Raw genomic sequence first — 16,984 nt, 5'->3', positions numbered from 1 at the left:
ACCATCAAATGCATACCTAAAACCCACATCTGGGATGAACTGCAGAAGGCACATGTTAATTCAGTTTTCACTGATTAGGTAGCTCTATCAACCTGCACATTTTCCAAATTACACCCACCAAATAAGAAATTTCCTTCTACTTTAGCTTCTATAGAGATACAGGTTTGAGACTTACATCATTGTAATCACAACACTTCTGTGCACAGACCGATGACTCATCCCACCGGTTACATTTGAAATAATACTGAGCCAAGGCCCGAAATGCAGTGCTCATTTCATGATGCTCCAGAATTTCCTAAAGATTTGAACAAAAGTAAATTAGAGTAACTCTTTAAAAATGGAGCTGAAAGACATCTGAATTATACTATACATATACCAAATTCACTCAACTGCAAATTACAAAAAGACTAATATTAGAGGACGTGTAATCACAGCAGCAGAGCAAGTTCTTCACTCATGTAGAGCTGCATTTCTGCAACCAAAATAAAATTACAAAATAACATTACCTCTTTCCTAACTTAGTTTTCCCCTCCACAACCTTCCAGAGAGACGCAAGAATATTCACTACATTGCACAGGAAGATGTTATGGTGCATTCTCATGCAGCCCGTCGTAATCTGGCTGAATCATTACTAACACCTCAATTTCCAGACAGAAAGCCTGTACACAAATAAGAAAATACTTGTGGAAACCATGCTGTGAATCCTCAGGGCTCCCCAGCCCTCTAATTTTAACTTCACACTCAGGTATGTACCTCAATATATTTTGTGATTACCATCCTGACCGTTACCAACTCCGACATCATCTGTATCTATTTCCATTGAGTGACTAAATTATCAAAATTGACCCTGGCCTTCGAATTAGCTGCTATTGTTAAGAGGTGGTGAAGGAGAATATTTCCTTTCACTCAAAAGCACCATCACAAACTAACAAGCCTTTAGATAGTTGGAACTGATTACTTGTTCTAAGAGTTGAATTCTGAAAGCTGGTAGCTCTATTTGTCATCAAATGTTACAAAGTTTTTAAATGATATAGATGGAGTGCCAGTATCATAATGCCCATCATGAATTCAAGGCATCAGATACTATATTATTAGTGCTGCTCTGCCTATGAACCACGCAGAAGCAACTTACCCCACAATCACAGATGTCTTGGACATATTTGATGTAGCACTGAGCTGCTTGATCAGATTCACCCATCTGCTCATGAATTCTGCAAAATGATGAAAGAAAATGTTAACATTTGGTCACAGCAACACAGATCACTGCAAGTGAAACCTTGAATGACTGAAGACTGCAGTGAGTTACTTGGTTTGCATTGTCTCTGGGCATTTCACATCTTGGCAGTTGAAAAGAATATTGAGAAACACCTTTCACAATACATTCTCTTAACCGTGAAGGATAACACCAAGTTACCCACTACTTGGTACTTACTTTGCTAGTTTCACCAAAGCCATTTTCTCTACATCACCAACAGAAAAAGCTCTCCAGTAACACTGGTAATTAGAAATGAAAGTAAATAATTAATTTAGTTTCAGATGACATTCAAAAGTAGGTTGAACATAATGCTATGCAGTTGTATACCTAAATAACAATCTTAATATTCTCAAGGCTGATCAGGCAAACACAATACAGTGTCACAAAGCTGTGTTCAGTAATGAACAGAACATACAGAATGCTTAATTAGTTTCAATATTCTTAGAAATAGGTGACAATTAGTAGTAAATAATTAATTTGGTGACAAATAATATTCAGAACAATAAAACATCTAATTACAATAAATTTTAAATATAGTCAGCAATAAAAAAATCAGACTATGTCAGAATACAAAAGTACACTTGTAAGGTCTTAAAATGTTCTGGTTTTTTTATTATGAACGATTAAGTAAATTATGAGATTAAAGCCTTGTCTTTAAGCAGGCCTCACAGTTCTCATGTGGCATCACTTGTAGTTATACTTAAAAATTTAAGTTCTGAATAAAAACCTGGAAATTACCTTTTTGGCTTCAGCTAGCTGGCTCAACTTTTCATAACATTCCCCCAATGCAATGAGCATTCTAGAGTCATTTGGTCTGTGGAGAAAAGAAATGCTGATAACTTGGAGAACGAGGCAAAGTATCCAGATGATATTAATCTCTAATTGTAGGGGCATAAATCAGGAGGTTAATTAGTCATTGTAAATTGTCCTCTGATTAGGCTGATGACAAGAGCAAAATTAGGCAATTTGGTCTGCTGAATTTGCAACGACATTCCACCATTGCTGATTTATTATTCCCATTCTCCTGCCTTCTCCCCATAACCTCTGACACCTTGATTAAGTACATCCAATGACTTGGCCTCCACAGTCATCTGTGGCAATTAATTCCATGGATTCACCACCCTCTGGCTAAAGAAATTCCTCCTCATCTCTGTTCTAAATGAACACCTTTCTATTCTGAGGCTGCAGCCTCTGATCCTAGACTCACCCACTATAAGAAGCATCTTTTCACATCCACTTCACCTTGGCCTTTCAATATTCAATAGATTTCAGTGAGATGCCCTGCATTTTTCTAAACTTCAGCGAGTATAGAACCAGGGCCATCAAACATTCCTCATACATTAACCCTTTTTTTCCTGAAATTCTCATGAATCTCCTCTGGACTCTCTCCAACATCAGCACATCCCACCTTAGATAAGGGGACCAAAACTGCACACAATACTCCAAGTGCGGTCTGACCAATGCCTTATAAAGCCTCAGCATTACATCCTTGCTTTTATACTCTAGTCCTCTCAAAATGATTGCTAACATTGCATTTGCCCCTTCACCACCGACTCAACCTGAAAGTTAACCTTTAGAGAATCCTGCACAAGGACTCCCTAAATTGCTGGGCTGCTGGGCAGTGTGGCTTGTTTGGACAGAAGGGCCTTTTCCATTCTGTACCTCTAAATAAACAAATAAAAATTGAGTACTCCTCAATCAGCTTAATATAGTATTAAGCTCAGCTATACACTAAGCTTTATACTGTGAACACATCATAAATTATCTAAACAGAAATAATTTCACACATCATTAGGCTACAGTTTGATTTAGTCTAAAGTCATCAAGCTCGTGATTAGAATATACATGTACAGTTCCTAATAAAATTGTTCAATGGCAAGTCCCCTTTAAAAGTAATGAGCTTGACAAAATAAGGATATTTAACATAATTAGAGTCCAATACAAAATTCTCAAAAAAGACAAATTTAAAAAATGATTTCCTTCATTTCAATTATTCTTGCAAAGGCCTAATTCAAAAAATCAATCAAAAAATCCTATTGTGAAAACAAATCCATAACTTGGGCAAACTATAGAAAGATATATTAATTCAAGTTTTCACGGAGTCGCAGTCTTGACATCTGCACTCCCTTACCTCAACTGATGAGCTCGTCTGTAATAATACAAACAATAAAATGGCATCTTGAGGATTTCATACGTCTGCCCAAGTCCATACCAAGCTCTGTAATCTCTTTTGTTCACCTCAATAGCATGTCTGCAGGAAGACAAGGAATAATTAGTGCAAGCTAATGACATTTGAACTAATGACATCTTTTAAGCATTACATGGACTGCTCATCAGTTTTTGACTTCTCACCTTTAAGAAAAATGTATGTGCTTCAAAGGGGAAAAATGAAATTGTATCAAAATCAAAATAGAGCTAAAAAGTACCATCACTTGTAGTCATACTTAAAAATCCAGTTGAACAGCCCACTAACAGCTTCTACTTCCAGTTCTTAGCTTCTTATTGGCTTTTGAGAAACACAAAAAAACTTCTTCCCTACTAAGTTAATGGAAACATAGTATTCAGATCCACCCTTCAAACAGCGTTATCAACCTATGTACAAGACTTAAAACCATTAGTTTATGTATTTAGACTGGTACAGATTAGGCATGATTCAACGAAATGGTGGAACAGTTCAAAAAGCTGAATAAGCCACATGTGGAAACTCTGCATTTATTTTAGTACTTTAGTAAGTTTAAGCTGCTGGATCTGATTTAATATCAAATTTTATTTGTTGGGTTTGTAGAAGGCAAATAGGGGAAGGATCACAGAGAAGTTAGGTGAGAGGGCAGGGAGCAGGAGAAAGGTAGAACGAGGTCTGCAGGTGAGTGACAGATAATGGACCAACCTTCGGTAAAAGAGCTGAGAGCACAGCATTGAACCATATGATCAACTGAGTTGTAATTATTAACTTCCATTTGCTCTTTATGCAAGAGTAGAGAATAAATTTATGGTAGATGAACTAAAGAATACGGAGAGGCTAAAAGGGAAACAGGTTAAAAACAGGCACAAGAAATTAATGGACACAAGTATCAGTGGCAAAGATAACAATTACTACCCATCCCCAATTATTCTTGAGAAGGTGTTAGCTCGGCATCTTTCTGTATCGTAGGAATCGTGACGATACCCCCAGAGTATTATTGGGTAGGATTTTGCAATTCAGACTCAATGATAATAAAGCAAGAACATAGTATTTCCAAAACAAAAACATTGTGGCACTTGGAAGGGAACCCAGGTTCTCTTGCACCCACTATTTTTGCCCTTCAGGGTTAATAGGGTCACCAGTTTGGAAATTACTGTAGAAAAAGCCTCCAAGCTGCTGCAGTGCATTTTGTAGATATTGCAGCACCATGAAATAGAATGACTGCTGATCAAGTGGCCACTTTGTTCTAAGTAGCATTCACTTTCTTGCATGCTGGTGGAGTTTACCTGGGTATTCAAATTTCTTTTCCTCCAACATACATTAACTTGGATTCTGCAAATGATGGTCCAAGGCTTTGGGAGATTTAAGAAATAAATTACACTACAAGATATTTGCCATTTAACCTATTCCTGTAGCCACACTATTTGTGGGCTTGATTAATTTAAGTTTCTGGACCAAGTTGTTCAGCTTCAATAATTTTGTTGTAGAATGTCAGTTATCACTTTATGTCTGATCTGTTTTCTTGGTACTGCAGCAGCAAACAAAGATTTAATTATTTGAGAGTTCTGAATAGAATGGATAGCTATACAAGTTAGTATTATTCTATGGATTACTTTGCAGACATTGTTGAATTGATAATTAAATCAGATCCAGTAACTTAAATTCACTTGTTACATCCGTAGCCCCCTCCTTTGTGAGAATCGCAAGATCACTGTTGGGTTGGGTCAAAGGGCCCAGGAAATGGGAGAAGAGATATGCAGACTGTCTAGTTTCCCAGCGATGTAAAGCTACGGGACATGGCCATTGTCTCTTGGAGACCAACTTGTGGATTGAGATACAATGCTACGTGAATGCCCTCAGGCAAAGTGGGCTGGTTGAGGGAGAGAGTGCACACCCCCAACCTGATTGACATCTACGACCCTGCGAGTCAGGATAAAAGAGGGTCTGTAGGAACAGTCCCTCAGACGCACCAGAAGAAACGTTAAGCGACCACGTAACAGCAGGAAGTCATCTGAAGGAGGCCACGTGCGTTCAGTTCCGTTGATGGAACTGGTGGCTGGAACCACGGAAAACGGCTTTTAGCTAACAACGGGGAAAGCCACTCCCCTGACTCAATGGATTGGCATCATAAAAGACCTGGGCAAGTTTAAACCTCCTCTCTCTTAAACTCAAAACGCTGCAGCATGAACAAACTAACAGTGACTGTTATATTTCCATTGGACAATACATTATCCCCTGGACAACGATACAGCTATTTCTTATTGGTTATTATTATACCCGCTCTTTAGATTTAGTATTGACTACGATTTTTTAATGCATTAATCTTGTTTTTGTGCCCTTTATCAATAAGTACTTTTAAAAATAGTACCATCAGACTTCAACGGACCTCTCTATCTTTGCTGGTAAGTGATACAGTTACGGGATTTTGTAACACACTAAAGCACTAAAATAAATGCAGAATTTCCACGTGCCTTATTCAGTTTTTTGAGCTGTTCCATTTTGTTGAATCATGTGTACCAAAATAGTGAAAAACCATTCACGCAGATCAATTCATTACGATATGGTACAAGGTAGAACATCAAGTGTGCAGAATTAAGCATTAGTTACAGAGATAGTGTGGTGTAGGTGGACAATATGGCACAAGGTCATAATGAGGTAGATTGTGAGGTCAAGAGTCCATTTAAACTTGGAACTGTTGAATGGTTTTGCAATAGTGGGATTGAAACTGGCCTGGGACCTGATGGTACATACTTTCAGGCTTCTGTATCTTCTGCTTGGTGGGAGAGGAGAAAAGAGAGACCGTTTAGGGTGGGTCAGGTCTTTGATTATGCTGACCGCTTTAACTGGGGCAGCGAGAAGTGTACAGAGTCATGAAGGGGAAGGCTGGTTTCCTTGATGAGCTGAGTCCAAAACTCCTTGCAGTTTCTTGTGGTTATGGGCAGAGCTGTTATCATACCAAACTGTGATGCATCCAGAAAGAATACTTTCTAATGATGCATCAATAAAAATTGGTAAGGATCAATGGGAATATGCCAAATTTCTTTAGCCTCCTGAGGAAGTAGAGGCTATGGCAGGGGTGGGCAAACTTTTTGACTTGAGGGCCACAAAGGGTTCTAAAATTTGACAGGGGGGCCGGACCAGGAGCAGATGGACATGAGGTATAATACACCTCATAAGAGAAAATAAAATATCATGGGATATGTAGAAAACATGTGCTTTAATTTCAATTGAAAATGAACAAATGCATTACAACAAAATATCTGTCTTTGAAGTCCCATGGTATTTAGCTATTTATTGAAATGTCTTTTAAAACACTGAAAATTAAATGAATAAAATACAGCTTTTTTAAATAGTAACAGTTATTATTTTAAAGCACTGAAAATTCTGTTATCCTTCAAGATATTATCATCATCACTCTCCTCCTGACTGTCTTTATTTCAAAAACGGTAGGAGATGCAGGTCTACTTGTCCTGCTCCTTCTTATTCAATTGTCCCCTGTGCCAAAACTCAACAACGACCCGCACAATGACAGAACAGTGAGAGCGCGCCAATATGCGGAGCTCTGTGCTCGCAAATCCCCGCAGGCTATCTCCCTTAGCCGGAACGCTGGCTAATTGTGAGCTGGTTCGGATGTGCCAGGAAATGGGTCGCCACAAGGTCACAAAGTAAAGCGCAAATGTGGAGTAATACGCTGCATCTCAACAAAGGTCAATGTATATAGAGTGCGTCATCTATTGGGAAAACGCCAGAATTGCGGGGAAAAAACGTTAACAAGGTTTATTAATATAATTTCATCAAGTTCTGCGGGCCGGATTAAAAAGCTTAACGGGCCGCATATGGCCCGCGGGCCGTAGTTTGCCCATGCCTGGGCTATGGGGTGAATGTGGTTGGACTGGGACAAGATATGGATGTTCACTCCTAGGAACTTAAAGCTCTCAACCTTCTCGATTTCAGTATTGCTGATGTGCACCGTCCCACCTTGCCTGAAATCAATGATCAGTACTTCCACTTTGCTGGTATTGAGGGAAAGGTTGTTGCTATGTTAGTGTAGGCTCTCCATCTCCTACTTGTATTCCAAATTTGGCCCCAAGAGTTGGGATGTATAGAGAGCAAGTAGGAGGTTGTGGCCTGAGTCCTGTAGGGCACCATTATTGAGAATAATTACGGAAAATGTGTTACTTATTGCAGTCTGTTAGTCAGAAAGGATCCAGCTACAAAGGGAGGTGTTGAGACCCAGATCTTTGAGTTTGGAGATAAGTTTACTTGGAACTATAGTATTGAAAGTGGCTGTAGTGAATAAACAGTAGTCTAAGTTTCAGTAGGTGTATTTTACAGTCCAGGGGCTGCAGACACAAACGAGTCTAGGCCCAGAAAGATGGTGTCTGGTAACCTCTCTCTATTCCTTTCTGAGGTTCCTATCTGCTTTAAGATGACCATCATCAGTCTGGTGTGTAAAAAAAAAGGTGCCTTAATGGCTACCATCTGGTGGCTCTAACATCCACCATCGTGAAGTGCCTTGAGAGGCTGGTCAGGTCACACCAACTCCAGCCTCCTAGACAACCACAGCCCACTGTAATTCATCTACCACTAAGAAAGCTCCGTGGCGGATGCCATCTCTCTGGCCATACATTCATCTATGCAACATGCTGATAACAAAGACACCTACATGAAATTTCTATTTATGACCTACAGTTTTGCCTTTAATAACATAATTCCCAGCAAACTCATCTATACACTCCAAGATTTAAGAAGTTGCACCCAGTCCTGCAACTTTGACTTCCTGTGCAACAGACCACAATCAACACAGCTACCCTGCAAGGCTGTGTCCTCAGTCCCTGAATATACTCCCCATACATTCAGGAGCGTGTGGCCAAATTCTTCTCTAACTTCACAAGTTTGCAGGTAACACCACAGTTGGTTGGATCTTAAGTAATGACCAGATGGAGCATAGGAAGAAGATAAACTTAACAGAACGGTGTTTAAACAACATTTCCCTCAATTTAGCTAACAAGGAGCTGGTCACTGACATTAGGAAGTTGGTATGGCAATTGCCAAGCCCAAGACAGTAAGAAATTGCAGAGTGGTGAATGCAGCCTAGTCCATTATGCAAAACCAGTTTCTCCTCCGTTAAACCTTCTCGCTGGCACAGGTAAGCAGCCAACATAATCAATTACTGCTTCCTTCCTGTTGGGCAGAAGATACAAAAACTTGTGAGCAAGTAACACCAGGCACAGGGACAGCTTCTAGCCTCCTGTTATTAGGTCTTCAAAGGACCTCTCGTGCTAAAAGTGGAATGCAATCTCCCAAGCCACCTCATCAGGCCCTTTGCACATTCTCTGCAACTGTAACACTATATTCTGCATTGTTTTCCGTTGGTAATCATTTTCCAATGTTCCTTAGATTCAGAATCAGTTCCTGAGGATTGGAGAATGGCTAATGTTATCCCACTTTTTAAGAAAGGAGGAAGGGAGAAAACAGAACTATCGACCTGTCAGCCTGACATCGGTGGTGGGGAAGATGCTAGAGTCCATTATTAAGGATGAAATAGTGGCATATCTAGATAGCAGTGATAGGATTGGGCCGAGCCAGCATGGATTTACCAAGGGTAAATCATGCTTGACTAATCTGTTGGAGTTTTTCAAGGATGTAAACAGGAAGTTAGACGGGGGAGATCCAGTCGATGTAGTGTACCTCGATTTTCAGAAGGCATTTGATATGGTCCCACATAGGAGATTGGTGGGTAAAATCAAAGCTCAGGGCATCGGGGGGAAGACATTGACATGGATAGAAAACTGGTTGGCAGATAGAAAGCAAAGGGTAGCGGTGAATGGGTTTCTCGGAATGGCAGGTGGCGACTAGTGGGGTGCCACAGGGCTCGGTATTGGGACCACAGCTGTTTACAATTTATGTCAACGATTTGGATGAAGGCATTGAAAATAACATCAGCAAATTTGCTGATGATACTAAGCTGGGTGGCAGTGTGACATGTTATGAGGATGTTAGGAGAATTCGGGATGACTTGGATAGGCTGGGTGAGTGGGCAGATACTTGGCAGATGACGTTTAATGTGAATATGTGTGAGGTTATCCACTTTGGGAGTAAGAACAGGAAGGCAGATTATTATCTGAACAGTGTAGAGTTAGGTAAGGGAGAAATACAAAGAGATCTAGGAGTCCTTGTTCATTAGTCACTGAAGGTGAATGAGCAAGTGCAGCAGGCAGTGAAAAAGGCTAATGGAATGTTGGCCTTTATTACAAAGGGAATTGAGTACAAGAGCAAGGAAATCCTCTTGCATTTGTACAGAGCCCTGGTGAGACCACACCTGGAGTATTGTGTACAGTTTTGGTCTCCAGGCTTAAGGAAGGACATCCTGGCTGTAGAGGAAGTGCAGCGTAGATTCACGAGGTTAATTCCTGGCATGTCAGGACTGTCTTACGCAGACAGGTTAGAGAGACTGGGCTTGTACACGCTGGAATTAAGGAGATTGAGAGGGGATCTGATTGAAACGTATAAGATTGCTAAGGGATTGGACAAGATAGAGGCAGGAAATATGTTCCAGATGCTGGGAGAGTCCAGTACCAGAGGGCATGGTTTGAGAATAAGGGGTAGGTCATTTAGGACAGAGTTAAGGAAGAACCTTCTCCCAGAGAGTTGTGGGGGTCTGGAATGCACTGCCTCGGAAGGTAGTGGAGGCCAATTCTCTGGATGCTTTCAAGAAGGAGCTAGATAGGTATCTTATGGATAGGGGAATCAAGGGATATGGGGACAAGGCAGGAACCGGGTATTGATAGTAGTTGATCAGCCATGATCTCAAAATGGCGGTGCAGGCTTGAGGGGCCAAATAGTCTACTTCTGCACCTATTGTCTATTGTCTATCACCTTGGTGTACTTGTCTATGGAATAATCAGTCTGAATGGCATTCAAACAAAAGCTTTTCACTGTAACTTGATACATGTGACAATAATGAACTAATACCATTAAATACAGGAAAGGGAAGATAGTGTGAGGGAACACATAGGAAGGATTAATTTAGATTCCTGTGGTCTACGGGTATGATTCTGGTGGAGATGGAACCTAATCAATCCTGGGGAATGCATGGCCGTAGAACTGTGATCAATATCACTGAGGTGTGCTCACTCATTTTGGAGGGGTTTAGTTTGCCAGGGCATGGGAAACTGTGTGCAGATTCAGAAGAAAAGAATGGAAACAGAAGGTAAAGAATCAGTAAACAGGGCAGGAAGGCAGGCAAATAAAAAGGCTGGAATGCAGACAGCAATAGTAGGCATGGTTTAAATACAAGCAAGTTGATGAATAAGGTGGAAAAGCCAAAGCCACAAAGTACTACAGCTTTAAGTAAAACATCACAGAAAAAAGGTATATAAAGTAGCTCTTTGTTTCTACTTACAGAAATTTCTTATAAGATGGTGATAATTAATAAAAAAAATTACTACCAAATAAAGAAGTGGCTGCTTAAGGCAGATGGATGATATATTGGAAGCTTCAGCAAACATAGAACATAGAACAGTACAGCACATTATAGGTCCTTAGACCCACAATATTGTGCTGACCCTCAAACACTGCCTCCCATATAACCCCCCATTTTAAATTCCTCCATATACCTGTCTAGTAGTCTCTTAAACTTCACTAGTGTATCTGCCTCCACCACTGACTCAGGCAGTGCATTCCACGCACCAACCACTCTCTGAGTGAAAAACCTTTCTCTAATATCCCCCTTGAACTTCCCTCCCCTTACCTTAAAGCCATGTCCTCTTGTACTGATCAGTGGTGCCCTGGGGAAGAGGCGCTGGCTGTCCACTCTGTCTATTCCTCTTAATATCTTGTACACCTCTATCATGCCTCCTTTCATCCTCCTTCTCTCCAAAGAGTAAAGCCCTAGCTCCCTTAATCTCTGATCATAATGCATACTCTCTAAACCAGGCAGCATCCTGGTAAATCTCCTCTGTACCCTTTCCAATGCTTCCACATCCTTCCTATAGTGAGGCGACCAGAACTGGACACAGTACTCCAAGTGTGGCCTAACTAGAGTTTTATACAGCTGCATCATTACATCGCATCTCTTAAACTCTATCCCTCGACTTATGAAAGCTAACACCCCATAAGCTTTCTTAACTACCCTATCTACCTGTGAGGCAACTTTCTGGGATCTGCGGACATGTACCCCCAGATCCCTCTGCTCCTCCACACTACCAAGTATCCTGCCATTTACTTTGTACTCTGCCTTGGAGTTTGTCCTTCCAAAGTGTACCACCTCACATTTCTCCGGGTTGAACTCCATCTGTCACTTCTCAACCCACTTCTGCATCCTATCAATGTCTCTCTGCAATCTTGACAAGGACAATCAAACAAGGACATAAGAAAAAAACGAAAAGAAACAAAGGACCAAATTATTCAACCCACCACCATAGAGCAATAATATGCAGACCCCTTCACCAAAAAAATCTGATTTTACTCAACTGTAGATTACTTTAGCAAAAGTGGACCAAATACATTTACTGGAAAGGAAATCTTCATTGAAGCAAAAAGCTGACACTGAGCAAATGGGTGAGACCTTGTGTTTAAGAGCCTTGAGTAAGAAAAACAATTTTGAAAATCAGATTTAATACTCAATAATGCAATGAAGTCTCAAGACATATAAAAATGCACAAGGCATTGAAATATTTCCATGTAGATACACTGAGCAAGACAATAACAAAAGGCAGGAGATTCCAAGTGTTCAATTACTTTAATTATAAGCTCAAGTACCTTCCCAACAAGATGTTAGGTTAACAAGGCAACAATTCCCCAGTTTCTGTTGCAAGTTTCAAATACCAGTAGCATCGAAGAAGAAAGTTATAGCCTCCAGGGAGATATCAATGGACAAGTCAGGTGCACAGAAAAGCAGAGAATAAACTTCAATTTAATAAAGTGTGAGGCAACAGATTTTGGAGAGAACAAACCAAGGGAGGGATTCACAAACACAAGTCATTCTGCAGATGTGCAAAAGCCAGAACAGCCCACTCAAAATGTTGGAGGAACTCAGCAGGTCAGGTAGCATCTATGGAAATGAATAAACAGTTGACACTTTTGGTCCGAGACCCTACACTGGTGTTGTAAGGAATTCATAATATGAATTGTAAACTTCTTTCGCAATGAAGTTTATAGGAACAGAAGTCAAGGCAATAAATAGTATTTGAATGCATAGAAAGTTGTTCTATTCTAAGCTTAGGTTAAGAGGGATGATGCCAGAACTTTAAAACAATAATACAGCTGCAAGTAGGTGCTGCTTACATTTCAGATCAATTCACAGAAAGTACAATTGGACAAGGTGGGGACACAGAAAATTTCCAATGGTATGGCAGAATTTTAACTGAAGAAAGACTAGATGTGTTGAGGTTATTTCTGTTGGATGGAGATCGAATTTGAGCTGATTTGAGGTATCTGAAATTATGTGAAGCCTAGACAGAGTAAATAGTAAACAGGCAATAGACAAGTGGGCAAAAAAAAATCCTCAACAAAGTGGTGGGGTTCCAGAACTCAGTGCCTGAGCATGAGTTAATGCAGAAATGTTCAACACATTAAAAGAAGTGAAAATGCACAAGTACCAAAACTTTCGGTACTTGGAAGGGGGTAGGTAAAGGTAAGCACCAGAGAGACATTCTGCAACGATCAATAAACCAATTGTTTGGAATCAACTGATCTTGCCTGGTGTCTCAGGGCTGGGTGTGTATGCACCTGCAGTACCCCCCACCCCAGCATTCTTTCTCTGCCACCTATCCCACACCTCTCCGGAGGTACTCCACCCTCGGCATTCCCAACATCTTTTGCTCTGGCCTGATTTATAAACTTGCTCATATCTATGCTAGAAAGGAAAATCAAGATGGCAAATTGAATGCTGGCCTTAAACTCTGGTGGCTATGCTGCAACTGTGTTAGGTAATGAAGAGGCTGCACCTAGTGCACTGCATGCAATTTTGATCTCCTTATTTGAGGATAGATACACTAGTTTTGAAGGCAGTGTAGAGGAAGTTTCAGAGATGGAGGTGTCGGGTTAGCTTACAAGAAGAGACTGAGTCGCCTAGGACTACACTTGTTGGAATTTAGAAAAATGAAAGGACTTCTTATAGAAACATATACAATTAAGAAAGGGATAGAGACAGTAAAGTTGGTTCCACTTGTAAGTGAGACTAGAATTAGAGGACATAGTCTCAAGATTCAGTGGAATAGATATAGGACCAAGATGAGGAGAAACTGCTTTTCCCAGAAAGTAGCAAATCTGGGAATTCTCTGCCTAGAGTAGTAGTAGAGGTCACTTCATTAAATATAGTTAAGACACAGATAGATTTTTACATAGCAGGGCAATTAAGGATTATGGGGAAAAGGCAAGGAGGTGGAGTTGAGTCCACGGTTAGATCAGACATGATCTTATTGAATGTTGGAGTAGGCTCAAAGTGTCAAATGGTCTACTCCAGCTCCCATTTCTTATGTTATTACCTTTGAAGCCTGAGAACAAGATCTACTAATGACAGAGCTAAAATGACGCTGCTAGTAGTACATTTGCAATTTGTAATCAACTACAGATAACATGGGTTGGATAAACAGAGGGCTCTGGTGGTCAAATGTGAGGATGATTGCGCTTATTTCCACAATGAGTGAATGTAAAAAGCACAAGGACTGTATGTATACAGGTCTTAAAAGAGCAAGATTCCTAATGCAATCAACTGGAAAGTACCTGTAGGCTTGAATTGCTGCTGATATGTTCTTCATCTCCATATACTCATGGCCCATTAATGTCCAGGCACCAAGATAACGAGGATTTAACTTTAGTGCTCGTTGGAAGTACAGGGCTGCTTTTTCATGTTGAGACCTTAAACTATAGTAATTGCCTTGAATAGAAGAGAAAGAACATTCCATTAAAATTTAGATTCAGTGCAGCAACTCTAAGCAGTCGAGTCCCAAAGGCCTTTGGATGAATCCTAAACCACACTTAGTGAGGTAACTCAAGCTAGGTAATAGTCTGAGTACTGTTTTTCCAGGAGGTGAGATTACCACATTTCCCTTCACTGATGCCATCAATTGATAACGGCTAGAAAGTGACAACACAATAGAATAAGATTAGGCTGGGAAAATGGTTTCTATATTCATCAAAATTTCATTCTCTGTACTTGGAAAATGCTCAAGTAATGGAAGATATAAACATAAATGGAAACAGTACCAAAACCTTTCATACAAGTGAAGGCCATTGATTTTGATATAACCTACTTTTGCATTGCAAATTGATACTTCAACTCAGAAAAGGAATGTACCCCCAAGATTACTAAAGATTACATGAACCAAACAATTTGCCTTTTAATCCAAACCAAGATTAAATGTGCACCTTCCAAGTAGGTTTCTTTTAAGTCCTCCAAATCCTTTTCCCTCATTCCCGTTTGAACATACCTGCTGCAACAAACCATAGTTTTGACAAGCCCTCAAAAAGGAATTACCAAAGATTATCTGTTAATTTGTATAAAGAATAATCATCTAAAACACAAGAAAGTCTGCAGAAGCTGGAAAACCAAAGCAACATACACAAAATGCAGGAGGAACTCAGAAGGTCAGGCAGCATCTATGGAAAAGAGTAAACAGTCGACATTTCAGGCCGAGACACTTATTCAGTAATTATCTAAGCTCCTATAATGCACAGCATTGCTCCAAAGATTTGGAAAATGTTGAATTCAATGGGCAAGTTGAAACATCTTTTATATCAGTGACTCCAGACCATCAAGAAGACTTAAGATGAGACAGTTTTACATTTCTCAAATAGCAAAATCACTGTTCTCTTGTACATCTAAATCCTGTTGGTCTTAAATATAGAGAGACTTCACCTCTATTCAATAAGGTACGAGTGTGTTGGATGATCTTTTGCTTGGTGTTTCAATATTCTCATTAAAATGTGTTAAGAGTGGGACAGAGAAAAAATAATAATGAACATGCTTATTTCACTGTAGATCTGAAATGCTGCTTAAATTCTTCCAAAAAGAACTGAATGGCACATCTGGAGTCCAAATATTCTGTGTCATTGGCTGGTGGGACAGACTGTAAGTATGAACCTTTATATCCGATTTTAATTCTCAAGCACAATGACAGTCATTTTTCATGGGAAGAAGTGGGAGGAGGGTCAATCAATATCTAAGTATTATCTTGTGCCATGTTCTTATATGATTTACTGGCTGCAGGTGAGTACTGCAAAGTAGCAGATGCAAAATAACGTAGAAACTCAACAAACAGGATATAAAACTTCCTTCACAAGTCTGAACAAAATAAGATGGTTAAATGGTCATTAACAGATCAACTTAGAATTTTGGTTTGTTTATCAAATTATTAAGCAATAATGCCCCGAAAAAGGATCTAGTGCTTTCCCAACGTACACAACAAAGAAACTCTTCTCGGGCTTCGACCCAGATACAGATATCGATTAATACCGACATTTCAATGACAGACTCTGCCATCTTCTTCAGGGATGAATCTTCACCCCGAAGAAGATGACAAAGTTTGTCATTGAAACGTCGGTTATGATCAATACCTGCACCTGGCCTGAGCCCGGGAGAAGTTTATTTGCCAATAAGAACCTGTCTGAAACAAACACCACTTACCTATCACACAACATGTTTCCACTCGATACTTGTCGATTTCACAAAGATTATGTGCCAGGTAACTCAGCTCAGGCTTCATGTTCTAATTGAAATATAAAAATGGGAACAAACATAATTATTTACTATCATCATTTGGAACTAAAGTCAACATTTACTTACTTTAGATTTAATCAAATTCACCTAAGAAAATTCTTTTGGCACAAATACAACCTGAGATGACACTAACAGTCCTCATACTTTCACAGCAAAGATAATTTAAATACGATGTTCTGGGAAAATTATTGACTTGGGTACCTTGACTCAGAAAAGGAAAAATACCTCCAAAATTTCTAAAGATTAGACAGATTGCAGAGTTTGTCTTTCTTGTAAAACCAAGATCAAATATGTGCATTTCCATGTTTCTTTTCAGTCCTCCAAATCCTTTTCCCCCAATCTCCTTTTTGATGAGAAACTGCACAGTCCTCCAAAAGGAATCACCAGAGGTTGCCTTTTACTTGTTTGAAGATGGGGCTGGAGTGACTCTACGTGTAACTCAGTCAGTGCTGAAAAAGGGCCTCAGCCTTAAGCATCAACTGTTTATTCTTTTCCATACATGTTGCCTGACCTACTGAATTCCTCTAGCATTTTGTATGTTTCCTCAGTATTTTGTTCCTCTTGCACAATTTAAAAAAAAATTTCTTATTGTAACTTATTGTAATTTTAATGTACAGTATTGCATTGTACTGCTGCCAGAAAAAAACAACTTTCATGACATATGTCAGTGATAATTAAACACTATTCTGATTGTATAAAGAGTAATGATCAAATCTCCTTTAATGCACAGCATTGCTTCGAAGACTTGAAATATGTTGATTTCAACAGGCAAGATGAAATTTCTTTAATGTTAACGCAGGATTCCAGTGAAAACACACGCATG

At 39.7% G+C, this 16,984-nt stretch overlaps 1 protein-coding gene across 5 annotated transcripts in view; it reads right to left on the bottom strand.

Moving 5' to 3' along the window:
• cdc23 (CDC23 (cell division cycle 23, yeast, homolog)) overlaps positions 1 to 16,984 on the bottom strand; it is a 36,433-nt gene that overhangs the window by 1,470 nt on the left and 17,979 nt on the right. For 4 of the 5 annotated variants that reach the window (XM_059990057.1, XM_059990058.1, XM_059990060.1 and 1 more), the window contains 7 exons: positions 16,069 to 16,150; positions 14,166 to 14,319; positions 3,387 to 3,506; positions 1,994 to 2,069; positions 1,433 to 1,494; positions 1,133 to 1,211; positions 176 to 295 (listed from right to left, as the gene is read on the bottom strand). In XM_059990057.1, coding sequence (XP_059846040.1) covers positions 176 to 295; positions 1,133 to 1,211; positions 1,433 to 1,494; positions 1,994 to 2,069; positions 3,387 to 3,506; positions 14,166 to 14,319; positions 16,069 to 16,150 — 693 coding nt within the window. Of the gene's footprint in view, positions 1 to 175; positions 296 to 506; positions 660 to 1,132; positions 1,212 to 1,432; positions 1,495 to 1,993; positions 2,070 to 3,386; positions 3,507 to 14,165; positions 14,320 to 16,068; positions 16,151 to 16,984 lie in introns of those variants that run through there. The other variant, XR_009515822.1, reaches the window with a different exon arrangement.

The sequence above is a fragment of the Hypanus sabinus genome, chromosome 15 (genome assembly GCF_030144855.1).
Source record: "Hypanus sabinus isolate sHypSab1 chromosome 15, sHypSab1.hap1, whole genome shotgun sequence".
Classification (NCBI taxonomy): domain Eukaryota; kingdom Metazoa; phylum Chordata; class Chondrichthyes; order Myliobatiformes; family Dasyatidae; genus Hypanus; species Hypanus sabinus.
This window is presented reverse-complemented; position numbering and strand designations above follow the sequence as displayed.